At 41.0% G+C, this 14,102-nt stretch overlaps 1 protein-coding gene across 3 annotated transcripts in view; it reads left to right on the top strand.

The window, feature by feature from the left end:
- The window catches only part of foxj3 (forkhead box J3), an 82,555-nt gene that overhangs the window by 51,538 nt on the left and 16,915 nt on the right, over positions 1-14,102 (top strand). For all 3 annotated transcript variants that reach the window (XM_063472979.1, XM_063472977.1, XM_063472978.1), the window contains exon 3: positions 12,159-12,233. In XM_063472979.1, the coding sequence (XP_063329049.1) occupies positions 12,159-12,233 (75 nt within the window). The remainder of the gene's footprint in view (positions 1-12,158; positions 12,234-14,102) is intronic.

Below are 14,102 nucleotides of genomic sequence, written 5' to 3'. Positions count from 1 at the left end.
TGAGCTGCATAATGTTTGTGTAGACATGCAGGAACAATAAAAGGTCAAAATGTCTTGGGGTTTTTTCCTCAGCATGATATAATGTGTTTTTAAGTAGGACTTCTGTTTTGCATTTTATCTTCCAAGCATTGCATTTTGCAGCCTATATTTGCAGATGGGAAAAATCTGCTGCTTTCTACATTGGCCTGTGAAGAAAATAATATGCGCTGAAGTAACGGCGCAGAAAAGGCTTTCTGTGCTGTTACTTAATTTGTCTAACTCTTAAGAGGACAGTTGGCACTACCCCGTCACCATTAGTAGCTGCAGTCAGTTCTTCATTGTTAGTGGGCACTGTAGTCAGCAGGCTGCTGTGAGCCATTGTCAGAGGATAGCATCAGAGGCTCCTCTTCTGGCTGATAATTAAGTGGCGTACTGACAAACGGCTTTCATCAGATCCCTCATGTGGAACTGAGAGCATGCGAAGGCTTTCAGGGAGGATAAACCGGAGGACGTCACTTTGCCTCCAATCTTTCATGGCCTTGTGCTGCCTCTGCAGTGGTGGAGGAAGAGGGGAGGGGGGGGGGGTGAGAGCGCCCTGTGTAGCACAGGAGAAAAGCGCGAGCCATTGTCGCTCAGCGAACTACACTCAATTTACAGCAGCGAGCAAGGCGGCTGTCTTTGCTGATATGTCAGGCTGTACTGTACCAGTTTCCCATTTTTGTCTCGAGTGACCACGCTTACAGTTATGCGTTACATCTTTTTCTCCATTTGAGAATCTGTCAATTATTTTTGTTTCCTTAAGGCTGGGCATAATTTGTGATGACTTCAGACATTAAGTGTGTGAGAGTCAGTAGACAGACGAGGTTTGAGCCAGATGGTAACAGTGATTTTTAAAATGACCCTTCACTAAAACTTCCCGATGTCTTCTCGCTCTTATTTTAATTTTTTATCATTTTAATTCACGAAATTGCCTTGGTAGGAAATCAAACTGTCATCTGTTACCTGCTAGAGCAGAGACTGGGATTAGATTTATCTAATATCTTTATCTTTAATTATCAGTTGTAACCTTTAAGCAGTAAGCATACTTGGACAGCTGTAAAGGAAATACCATTAAATATAATTTCACATTTGAATGGGTCATTGTAAGAGTTAAAGTAAAATACCTATAATACTCAAATGTAAGCTGCATTTAATTGGTCTGATTTTTTTTTCCAGATGTGCATTACTTATTTAAAATCAAATGATTAGAATATTTATCAGATTTAAGCCTCAGTTAACCAGAGTGGTCATCGTTTTTATTCGATTTCTCATTGATCACTGTAATAAAATACAAAATAAGTACACCATGTTAGAGCATGTCTAATACCATTCTTTTATTAAATTTTTTTTATCACTTTAATAATATTTTTATCCAGGGTACAGTGACACTGCCATAAAACTAATGAACCCATTTGATTGCCTCTTAGGCTACGTTCACACTGCAGGTCTTAATGCTCAATTCTGATTTTTTTGATTAAATCCGATTTTTTTTTTTTTTGTCTGCTTGTTCACACTACAAATAAAATGTAAAAGCAAACGCGCTCTAGTGTGAACCCTCAAAGCGGCCCGCATGCGCAAAAGAAGACGTCACACACAACGCGCTCTGTTTAGACCCAGGGCAAACAGTATTGTTTGACTGATGGCCCTTAACATAAAGACTTGTTTCGGACTTTACGTTTCCCAATTTTGCTTTAAGTTATAAAGTTATTTTGTTACTTACTTATGGCCTAATAATTATCCTTATTGCTGTTTTAGAGAGGAGCGGTGCTTCAAAGGATAGTTGGAAATTTCTGTCAGAATCTGCAGATTATACAGTACAAATAAAATGTTCACGTTTCTCCAACATTGTCTTCCCAACAGTTTCACTAACATCTACACTGGATGGCCAGGAAGCGTTCGCGATGTCTTCTCGGGCGCTTCTCCGGCGCTGATAATTGGCGTCTGTCTTGTGTCAGTGACGTAAATGACGGATTTAATGCGACATGACCATTCAAACAGCAGTCGCTTTCTGAAACATCAGATATGTATCGAATTCAGTACCACATACGAAAGTGACCCAAATCGGATTTGAAAATATCGGATTTGTGCTGTTCACACTGTCATACCATGATCGTATATGGGTCGCATAGGGTCAAAAAAGTCGGATTTGATGCGCTTTCGCCTGCCGTGTGAACGTAGCCTTAGACAGTCCAGGTTCCTGATTCCTTTCTGTAGATATTTTTGTGTAACCTTTATTTTCTTGGCATGCTTTTACTCTTGTCATGTCTCAAACTTTCTTTTTCAAGCCTCTGTGTTGTGTCGACTGGTTTGCTGCTGAACTCTGTTTACTATCACTCAGTCCTGCCAATTTCCAAAGAGGTCAGACCCATCATCATTTTTTCATAATTCTTCCTGGTTCATTGCCAATGACAACCCTGTCGAAGGTCAGAGATGTTCTCAAATAATCCACTTAATGGAATCATGCTACATTTCTGCACCCTGCAGTAGTGTGGCAAGTGCAGCAACACTAGAGGTTGTGGAAAGCGTTTTGACAGTGTGCGGTTGGTTTTGAGCATGCTAGAGAGAGAGAGAGAGACGGAAAGAGAAAGAGGTGAGAGAGAGAGACAGCAGGAGAGGTACAAATATCGGCAGGAAAAAAGAAAGTGAGACAAAGACAGATAGCTCTCTGAGGGACTGTGATCAAATAGGCCTCATATGAGTGGCTCAGGGCTTTTGTTGTAGTGTGACCTGCCATTCAGTGTTGCATTAAGTGAAAATTTCCCCCACAGCTTTTCAAATCTGCAGTGACCGCCTCCCAATTTATAAGGGGAATGCTCGAATTTCAAACGCAGCATTCAAGCCAGGCCTGTAACCTCGAGTGCACCTAGAAAATAATGCAGAAGTTTTTTTTTTTTTTTTCCTTTAATTTCTGTAGGTCCATTCCAAGGTTAGCCTTAAAGGGAACAAACACACACACATACAGAGTCAGAAAAGGGAATGTGGGTGCAAGTGCCTGAGTGAGATTGAGTTCAGAACATTTATATTGGAGCTTTTGGTCTCTAACCCCTCTGCGTCTGTTGAAAAGGGAACATCCTTGGTGCAGCATTCATAAACTTCTTATATGCCACTGGAGAACTATGGGGGTTTTGTGTTGGCTCAGCCTATTGTCTGAGCTCTATAGGATGCAGTATCCTTGGATTACCCTCAGCAAAATTACTTGGCAGATAAAGTTGGATTGCTTTTGCTTCCTTGGTGTTGTAGATGAAGCCAAGCTATCAGAATAAGCAGGTAAGCTAAAGCTCTGCTTCTTCTGTGTGCTCATTTCTTTGGTTAATGTGTGGTTAATATGCAGACAGCTGGGTCCAGTGTGGCCTGGCACAGGCTAATGTTGTTGTAGATAGACGTGCTCCCTCGCTCATCTCTCTGATGATGAAGAACGCAGCACCCGCAGCCTCTTCTGTCTTCTGTACTCTTTAACCTGCCTGTAGTTTGAATGTATGGAGCTAGCCACTGGAAACTATACCTGTGGAGGCTGATGCAGACCAGTGACCTGTGCTGTCATCTCTGTTGACTCCCTGTCGTTGTAGCTGGACTTTAACAGCCTTCACTTTTTTTTCTACCCCTCTTCCTTTGTTTTTATTGTTACCTTCATTAATTGTGTTTCAAATCCAGCTAAAGTCCAAGCATCTTTTGTAACAAAATCTTGTGAAGGACTTTTTTTTTTTTTTCTTCTCCACTCTCTCTCCCCTTGGCTGTCATTGTTCTCACCACTCGCGATAGCATGTCCTTTTTGAGTCCACACGTGTAATTGCTTATCAAGCTAATTTCTTTCTTGCATGTATTGCCCTCATTATATGAGTCTGCCAATGAAAAATGAGTTTAATTTAGCCAAATGCTCACTGTTATGGAGGGGAGGGAGAAAAATACAATTTCCCCATAGTGTCATCTCATTCTGCAGAAGTGGCTGTTGAGTTTTAATTACTATAATACCTCAGTGTGCCACACTAGATGACCTGAGTATAGATAGCAAAAGTTAGTCATCATTTAGATTGTTCTTGTGTGCCTTTTTCTTTTGTTTTTTTTTTTTCTTTCCTCTGCGTTATGGATATAGACTTACAACGATCTCCTACCACTATATAACAGGTTATTATATTTATGACAGATTTCACCTTGGCATGTATTTTTTCTGTGGCAAGCAAGCACACTCTTCATGTTTTATTAAAAGTACATACAAGTGAGTAAAGATCAGAGACTAAGGGATTTAAAGCCCAGCATGCCAACACATTACTACTAGATGCCAAGGGAGGCAGATCAAATTCCTTTGAAGATGGTTTTTAAAAAAATGAGTTGAAAATCGTTATAGTTGACTTTATTGGTATTTGAGTGTGGGCTTTAGATCTCTCGGTAGCTGTGGTAGATGTAAGAGAGCTTCGCAGTGTGTTGGGCGGCTTGTGTTGGCAGTCTTCTTGAGTCTGACAGTATAGTGTCAGCAAGGGAGGGGTCATTGTACTCAGCAAGGCTTTAGGTAGAGCTAAATAGAATTAGATGTGTCTGTAATAGGTGCTTAATGAAAATACTTGTGTCACTGAAGCCAAAGACTCAACTTCACAGCTGCTAGCAAAGCAAATGTTTGTCTCACTTCTTTGAGGGTCTGGGGTAAAACAGGAGGGGGAGGGGGGTGGCGGTTTTAATGTTCAGAACGCTGAAAGTGAAGAATACAGCTCCTTTGTCATCACATAGCGGATTTTCATCAAATCAATCACAAGAACCTTGTTTCAACATCCTTAAGGCTACAGCTCTCCTACTGTAGCTAGCTGATTCATCTGGTGCACCTGGACGAACCTACCTTCTTCTACCTGTGTATGTGTGTCCGAGGATGTTTTTTAAGCATTTTTTTTAGCAGTGCCTAGCTGAGCAAATGCTGTGGCATCCCACATGCCTTCCCACACCCACTACAAATAGACAGCGAAGGTGCTACATTCGTGGCCTCGGTGCAGATCCCCGAGGCTGAGGAGTATGTTCTGTGTTGGTGGGCATGTCACAGGGTCCATATGAAATAACAAAGGCCTAAAAATACAGTAATCTACCTGTGTGCGTACATGATGGTGTGTGTGTGTGTTACTGTTTCTGTACAGATTCACTTCCCATTTCCTTCTTTATGAGCTGTGTTATCACTTCTTACTGCTCTTTATTGTCACCCATTTTCTTTCTTTTTTCCTTCCTTCCTTCCCATTCAGTCCTCATGTTGTAGTAGTACTAGTAGTAAAATCTGCCACAGCATATCTTAAATGCATGCATATTGTATTTTTGAAAAATACTATGTATATTAGGTTTTTGACTCAAATAGAATTAAAAGTTTATATAATAAAAGCTACTTTTGTGTCTTACCTTGTCACAAGGGGCATCGCAGCAGGTAGCTGTGCGTAGTTGATTTGGTAGATTTTTACATGTGGATGCGCTTCCTGTTGTGACCGCAAATGGTTTTGTTTCCTCCTGGGATCGAACCGGGGATCTTCTGCTTGTTAGGCAAATGTGGAAATTGCTTCAACACCAGTAGTACTACAATGTGAAATGTTATTGTGTTCTGATATTTGTTTTATATAGGGGTAAGCAACATCAGTAGAGCCAGTTTTGAGCAAATTTTGACCAGAAAAAAAAATTATTTCACATTTCAGCCTTAGGATGGAGGTAACACGGTCTGTTTAACTACAGCTAGTTTACAATGTTCTGTTTTTTCATTTAGAATATTATAAAACAATGAAAATAGTTTGCCTTTTTATGTTATGTTTACTACAAAAAAGAACAACTGTAAAGTGGAGGAAGAAAATCAATAGGGTCACTAAAATTGGCACGTACAGGCCTACTTTGAAACAGATATAAAGCTATGCAGGTCACTATCAGTCTTGCCTGCGTTTGTGAAAATGAATCAAATTAAAAGTAGCCAAGCAAGTGCAATCTGTACTTGATAATAAATGAAACAGTTATTATCCTAATAGCTTTAAAATAGTAAAAGTGAGGGGTGAGCAGTATTAATTTAATTTTGGCAAAAGTCTGATTACACATCGAGAATACCAGGAAGCATTGGCAGTGAATGCACTGTTCTTTATTTCTCTGTTTTACTCCATATTTTTTCTTTTTTTGAACATGAACTCCATACTTAAGGCAAGTTGTAGCATTTCTATGCTTGCTAAACACTGCCACTGAGGTTCAGAAAATTGGACGAAACATTACAAAAAAAAAAGTCAGTCTATAGGCTACATATTTTTACAGTTGGAGAATGTAAATAATTATTTGAAGTAATGATAGAAAAAATGGAGGGTGCTTAAAAAAAAGTAAACCATTGTTTATTGACATATTCACTATTTGTTTTTTTTAAATGGATGTCACAGGGAGCCAGTGGAGGTGGTGGAGAAAAAACCACATGTGGCTCCAGAGCAGCAGGTTACACACCCTTTATGTAACACAATGGTATTTATTGCAGCGATAAACTGGGTTTAGGTTAATTATCAAAAAAACATGCCGATTATTTTTGTTTGTTTTCTTTCACTACGTGTTTGCAAATGATGAGAATGCTCATTACATGACATTATATTAAATTATATTAAAAATAAAAAGAGTCAGGTTACCATATATTTTGCAATGCTACCAACCCCATTTGAGAAATCTTCCTTTTTATCATTAAAAACAATATTTATTTTTTTTCAGTATTTGTTTTTTATTGGTTGGCAAATAATTTCAGCACTCATTTTGTCCTCTTTGTTGGAAACTCAGGTTCTAATATGCTTTGCAATTGTTGATGAATTTTCTATTATTTTATTTTATTTTTTTAAATATCCTGCATTTTTTAATTCCTTTTCATTTTCAGCAGAATTGGAGTTTTTTATTTTGCCAGTCATTTTACTGACGTGGTATTGAGTGCAGACATCAGGATTGTGGTCACGTAGCAAATGCTTGAAGAAAGAAGAAAGAAATGCTTTACTGTTCAGATGGACATCCACATTGAATATTATATACACGGTTATTGAATTGTGCCGTTTTGCTGCTGTCTAATATGACATTGGCCCTTCTTTTCAGCAAAAGCTCTGGTTAATTCAGCTGTACACCAACCTGTGCTCAGCTAGATGGTCTATCTTTAAGTCTCTTCTTTCCATTTGTTTTACTCACTCATCCACTCAATAACCAGCTATTTCCCTCCCTCTTACAATTCATTCACCCAAGAGATCGTATTTCTCTATTTCTGAACAGATCTGAAGCATCCATCTCAGCAATAGCTCAAGTCTTTTGTATTGGTTCGTCATTCAGACTTGGCAACAGGTCAGTTAGAGGTTGAGGTCCCATCTTTCTAGCGATAGTACTTGCAAGGGTGTTTGCTTTAGTTTGTCTGATTTGTCGTTCTCCTCTCCCTCTTCTGTACAGATGCTTCATACAAGATATTAAATGTGGCAACAGGCCTGAATAGTATTTTTACATGGCTGTTTTTTTCCTACTCTAAAAGCCCTGTGGTACATTCTGTCTTCTTTTTCATTGTTAATGTGAAAAGACATGTTGATTTCATACAAAATGGGATAAACTTAAAACTGGAAGGATGCTGGGAATGCGTAGGCAGTGTCACCTGAACTAACCTCTCCTTACATTCAGCTTGAAACTGCATGCTTTTACGTTTTCTCTGAAGACCTGCTCTTTTGTAAAAATGTAAATTGAACTCTGGAATGATTTTTTATTTTTTTATTGGGAATGTTTGCCTTTATGAGCAGCCACTGTGATGAAGGTCACTGTAATGTTTAACCACTGGCTCCTGACAACGTTTACCCCCGCTTATTTTCCCACAAACTGCAATGCTACAGAGAACACTTTGATCACAAAGGCAGCAAATCCAGCAGCATTTAAGTTTCTCTCCGATGGAGTTTAATCGAAACACTTTTAGAGCACCTCCAGGTCATCTCAGCTCTCACTTGGTCTCCAGAATGCTTCGGATAAACTTAGAAATGGGCTAATATGTCTTTGTTGTTAGTTGTGGGAAACAGAAGAATGGGCAGAGTGTTGGTTGGTTAGAGCCCACATACAATTCATTTTTCCCTTTTTCTCCCCCCTCCACTTTTGTTTTTTTGTCTAAAAGCTTAAAGTTATAGAAAGATGGTTTGAAACTAGTAAGGCCCATACAGTGGCATTGATTTATTGATGCTGGAGCACAGTGTGACTCTTCCTCTCCCTCTGTGTTCGTCCCTGTGTCATAACTGGTATGTGTGCATACGCATGTCTGTCCCAGCATGCCGAGTCCGCTCCCTTGGGTCCCTGACCATGTGCGCGGGGTGGCTCCTCCTCCCCAGCTGTGAGGAGCAGGGCTCTGACATGGCCTGTCCCTTTAGCTCACTTTGAACGTTTGACACGCCGAGCGCAGAGGTCAGCCTGACCTACTTTCCCCTGGCGGTCCTTTCTGCTGAGCTGCAGCGCTCCTCAGCAGGGGGGACAGCGAGGGCGGAGCTGCTTACGCCTCCACTGCTGTCCTGGTGTGTTAAATCACCGCCATTTGTTAGGAGACACGTTCCTCTGCGTGTGTGCGTGTGTGTGTGTGTGTGTGTGTGTGTGTGTGTGTGTTGGTTTTCTTTTTTTCTTTCTTAGGTGTGTAGGAGGCATCCCACATGCATGGACACACACACAGACACAGGTTTGTACTGAGGTTGGATATGAAGTGCTCTGTGGGGGCTGCAGGTAGATGCTGGGCAGCACTTGGGCAGGACCCCTGCAGTGAGCTCTGTCTGACTCACTTTGTGTACAACTGTTAACACCCTCTGACCTCTTCCACCTACTTTATTTCCCTCTGCTGTTGAGCCACTTATGTCTTTATACCAACTTATAGCCCACTGTCTAAAAGTAAAGACCTGAATGGTAGATCTCAGTATCCGCAGCTCAAACAGTGACATACTGTTTATATAGTTAGTGGTAATTGGCAGTAATTTTTCATCAGCCTGTTGTTGTCTTCCTCCCCACTCTCTCTTCCCCTTAGCAAAGAAGCTATGATCTATCAAATACAGTGACTTTTGTCTTTTCTGTGTTTTTTGTTTAGCTTTTTCTTCTTGCTGTTGTAACATTATAACATCCCCCCTTTTGTTCCGATACCCACTCACCTGCGTATGACCCGCAGCCTGGTGGTTTCTGCTTTAGACAAATGTGTCTAAAGCAGTTCATTAAAAATTAAACTTCTGATGTAACAGCAGGCTTTGAACGCTTGACTGTATCAATGATTTAGGCCCAGTAGAAGGTCCTTAATGGATAAAGCCAACTTTCTGTGCGAGTTAGACTGCTTCTGGCTCCTTGGCATCAAGTGACACACGCAAACACAGAAGCTGTGAAGGAAAAATGGTTTTAGGTACTTAAGGGTGTATGGCGTTGTAGAGCTTGCATCACACACGTACGTCCCGGCTCACACTCTCCCCTGTTGGACATGTCTCGGGGTTTTAAAGTGGCATGGGCTGGCTAAGTGGGGAACTTCCTATGTGTTTGTCACCATCCACTATGCATGCACATTGTTTTATTCATCCTGACCAAAGTCAAAATATGAAAAGGCAAGCGACAAATTGCAACCAAAAGGGCAAGGCCTTTATAACGGTGCTGTTGCACTTGAGAGGAAAAACAGTCATTCAGTAAAACCTCTGCTGGCCATCAGGCCGCTCTCACTACTGCTCAGCGTACGTGGCAAGTTGGTCAAGTCTATGTGACTTTTTAGATCTGATTTTTAAGATTATTTTTTCCGGCATCATATCAGTGCACGTTTGTGTAGCATGCAACTGGATTTCACTCAGACCACATAATGGGTCTGATCACAGTGAAACCCTGAATGCTTCTGCATGTAGTTTTGAAGACCTGATAATGGCGTGACCACAAGATGCTGCGGTTTGAGAGGTTTTCATTAATTTATTCTGGTGTGTGAGAGCAGAACAGAATGATTGTCTTTTGTTTCCTGTAGTAAAAATGTTGGGCAGTGAATCGGTAAATTTAAGTTTTTGGCATGGAGTAATTTTAATAAACCATAAATTTGTCAAATATTCTGATTCCATTGTATACAGTTCATGATTTCTCTGTTTTATATGTTTCTGCAGTGAGTGTTTTTGGGTTCTGAGGTTCATGATTTAGATGGTTATTTTTTGTGTGCCTGTTTTGGGAGGGAGAACACAGTTTTTACACTTGATAGTCTCTTGTTTTGAATTTTTCGGTCAACAGTGTTGCGTGCAAGTGTGGGACAGCCTGCCTGTGAATGATGTGTGTCTCTTATTACCATTGTGTTCTGTACTGTTGCTTTTTGTCTCGAGAGTTTCAGTTTTCCTTCAGGTATTTGGGTGATACTCCACCCTCACTCATATTTCACACACTGTCCTATAGGATTGCTCTTCTCTTCGCAGAGATGAACACCATCTTGAATTTGTCTCAGCTGTATTGAACCGAAAGACAATATGTGTCAGAATAGCTTCAGTGCAATCGTATTTTCTCCTGACCATCCTCATGCTCCGTTTGTTACAGTCAAATACTGTCAGTGAGACTTTTTCTTCCCCGTTTTTAGAAAAAGCAGTATGGGTACACGGAAGCAGTCTTTTGGGCATATTTTAGTGAAACCAGGACTGTTTGGAATACGCTGTATGACCAGAGGTGGAGCAGAGAAGAGGATCATAATACTGTTGTCTTAAGAGAGTACCCTGCACATTTGTCCAATGAGATTTATTGTAAATACAGAAGATTGGTATGTCCTCATAAATTTGAAGTGCAGTGTGTAATGCTACAGCACAAGCACTTAAAAAAAAAAAGAAAAGAAAAGAAAGAAGTCATAACTTTAAGTGTCAAGATGTAATCTGGATAGTTCTCATTTAGCCTGTGGCACAGTAAGGGCTTTGACTCTGCTGTCCCGACTTAAGTGGGAAATTTATTCCTCCAGTGTAGGGTCAGAAAAGTGTTGAGCCTTGACTATGGCTAGGGGATGTTTAACCACAGGGTCCTTGGCATATTGGACCAGACGGTGGTGCAAAGGGAGCAGAGCTCAGCTCAGAGTTTAGAGTTTGACCATGGCTCAGAGTCGTAAAGGAGCTTTTCTTGGCCTAAGGGCTAGGTCCGGACATCGCCTGTGGATGACACAAGGGCAGAATTATTTTCACTCCACTGACAGTTTCCCTATGTATATTTTATTTTGGAGGAAACAAAAAAAAAAGCATTAATCTTCTACTGGATTGTACGGGCATTTCAGGATTATTTAACGAGCAAGATTGGCAGCATTACGACCAGCCTGCCATTATCATCCCTCCTGTGGTATAATTGCCTTTGGTGTTGAACTTGCAGCTCTTATCTTTTGCATTTAGGGGTCTTTCACTCTCTCTCTGCCTGTGCCCCTCTCTCAGCTTATCTCCTGCATCCACTAAACTCATCAGAGAATCCTACAGCTTTTTAGTGTGACCATCTGTCAATACCACTCCATAAAGTGGAGTGGAGAAACGTGTGCATCCATTGGCTCTTATAAGCCCTCAGCTGGTTTGGCTCCAGCTGGATGTGAGGGCCTTACTGCTGGTGGTTAACCCAGGCCTGGAGCATCGCTCTCTAGCCCTTGTGGCTACTTCAGCCCACCTCGCCTCCCCTATCAGGCAGCTGGATGAACCTCCCTCTTCACCACTGTGGAGTAGCTTGTAACACTGTAATGAGTTAACTTTCAGAATGATCTACATAATTTATTTCCTGCCCCCACAGGAGCCCGCTGAAGCATTAATTAATATCAGGCACCGCTATCAGCAACCATCCCAGTGTGGGATTCCTTCTGGCTCCTATTTTTGGCGCCGGTGGAATTTGATATGTTGTGCAACCATAATGCAGTTTGTTGGACAGTGATGAAAGATAGTATGTCCTGGTGGCTTTGTACATAAATTTGATCTCCTGCACATGAATCCAGACATGGTTGTGAGCCAGATCTGATGGCTTTGAAACAGCAGCAGGAGCGGTGACTAAACCTAAATGGTTCATAACAACAAGTTGCTTTTTGCCGCTACAAGTGATATTCCTCACATTTATATATTCAGACTTGTTAATGTGATCTGATTTCTATTTGTATTTTTTATTTCTTTATTTTTGATATGTTAACTCACCTCACCTCACCTTTTTTCTCTCTCTCTGTTTGCTTCCCCCCACAGAACTCAATACGGCACAATCTGTCATTGAACAAGTGTTTTCTCAAAGTGCCTCGCTCCAAAGATGACCCAGGAAAGGTGAGACTTAAAAACATCAACTGGTAATTGCAGACACCTATGGTTGCATGTAATTGCAAGCCAAATAAATGCAATATTTTAAATTTTAAGCAAGTACCCTAAGTTCGCAGAACTCACTATTACAGCATTTTTCTGGTGTGTATCGTGCTATCTCTGGCAGAAAAATATTACCTTTGAATTCCTGCCAGGACTCTTGACAGTCTGGAAATGCATGGAATGCTCGTAATCTATTATGAACCTCCCACCCCCACATAACTGCATTTCAAATATAAGGGGAGGCTAGTTTTTTTCTATTCATTTCTTTTCCTTCTTCTTCTTTTTTTGGGGGGGGCTGGCACAGACAACAGATGTGGGTGAGGAGAAGAAGCCAGACTGGATAGATGGGGCCATAACAGGGTACAAGTTAGGTCATTCCCAGAATCTGCCATCCATCAAGTATTTACTCCAAGTGAAGCTGAACCTACTGAAAGAAAAAGCAAGAACTAAATCAGGCCTCTGTGTTTCACTTTTGTTTTCTGCAAGATTTATTCCAGGTTAATCTGACATTTTATTCATAAAAGGACCACCCGCACTTTCAACTTACTTCTCTTCACAATCTATCTCTCGCAACATCAACCTGATATGAAGCAATTGCTGATAAACTTTGTTGTTCACGAAGAGCGAGCCTTTAGGCCAAAATGTACTGTGATGGTGTGCATAGGTGTAGCCATATGTGGTATAACCTAGATCATCCTGGAAATGTCAGAGCGTGCGGTACATATGCTTAAAGAACCACGCAAATAATTACACACACACACACACACACACACACACACGCATGAAGAGCTACGCCTAGCTGTGTAGAGGATGGGGACTGAATGCTAATTTCATGTTTTGCTGTAATCCTCTGATATTGACACTCCTGGGAGCTGCTCCACTAAATACAAAATAATCTATTGCTGTATGGATCCCATTCCAAATGCATGGCCAACATGCTCGCATCCTTAATGTTTAATTTGGAATTTTCCTCACTCCCTTCCCCCCCGAAGACAACTTCAAAGGGGCGCTAGCCGCTCTTGATATGTTGCATCAATATTGTAATGTGGCAGGAATATGAGAACTGCTGGTTGGATGAGATAGGAGAGTCATGTCGCTCTCTGTCTGTCTCTGAGATGGTGTAAGAGATGACAGTTGTTGTTGTTGTACATGTGCGCACACATGCGCGCGCACGCACACACACACTGTGTCTACCTCAGAGGTAGAAATGTAGCCTGTGAAGGCTGCTGTTAGTAGTCTTCCTTTTAATTGGTCTTATGTCTCGGCCTGGAGTTGCAAGGATCGCCGCTGTACTTTCTTTGTTTGTCTTTCCTGTATTTACATATGAAAGGGGAAGCAGGTGACATAATTTATGGTGATGTATGAAAATAAGCTGCGTCATTGAGGGGAAGAGAACAGGTAGTGTACCTGTGTTATCAGGATCTTGAAAAAAATCTTTACAGCTGCCTTTGTTTTATTGCTGCAGAAATAGTGTGGCTTTCCTCTGTTGTTGCCCCAGACTCCAAGGATACACTTCACTTGGCATTGCTACATTTTTTTTCTCTTTCTTTCTTTCTTTCTTTCTTTCTTTCTTTCTTGTGCTGTATATTTGTGAATAATTTAATGACTCTTTATATGCTTTTTTTCTTTTTTGCTGCCAAGTCTCTGGGGGTGGGTGTTGGAAAATGCAAAAACGCCCCTCCCATGAGGGCTAACTTAAAGTGTTGTTCCCCCCCTAATTAAGAGAAACACCACAGAGCTTGGCTTTCTTTGTGTGACACTTAATTTTGAAACATCTGTACCTGCCCATTTCAGCTCTCAGAAAGAGAGCAGTTACGTTTAGAGACTCTCTCA

The sequence above is a fragment of the Pelmatolapia mariae genome, linkage group LG5 (assembly GCF_036321145.2).
Source record: "Pelmatolapia mariae isolate MD_Pm_ZW linkage group LG5, Pm_UMD_F_2, whole genome shotgun sequence".
NCBI lineage: Eukaryota > Metazoa > Chordata > Actinopteri > Cichliformes > Cichlidae > Pelmatolapia > Pelmatolapia mariae.
This window is presented reverse-complemented; position numbering and strand designations above follow the sequence as displayed.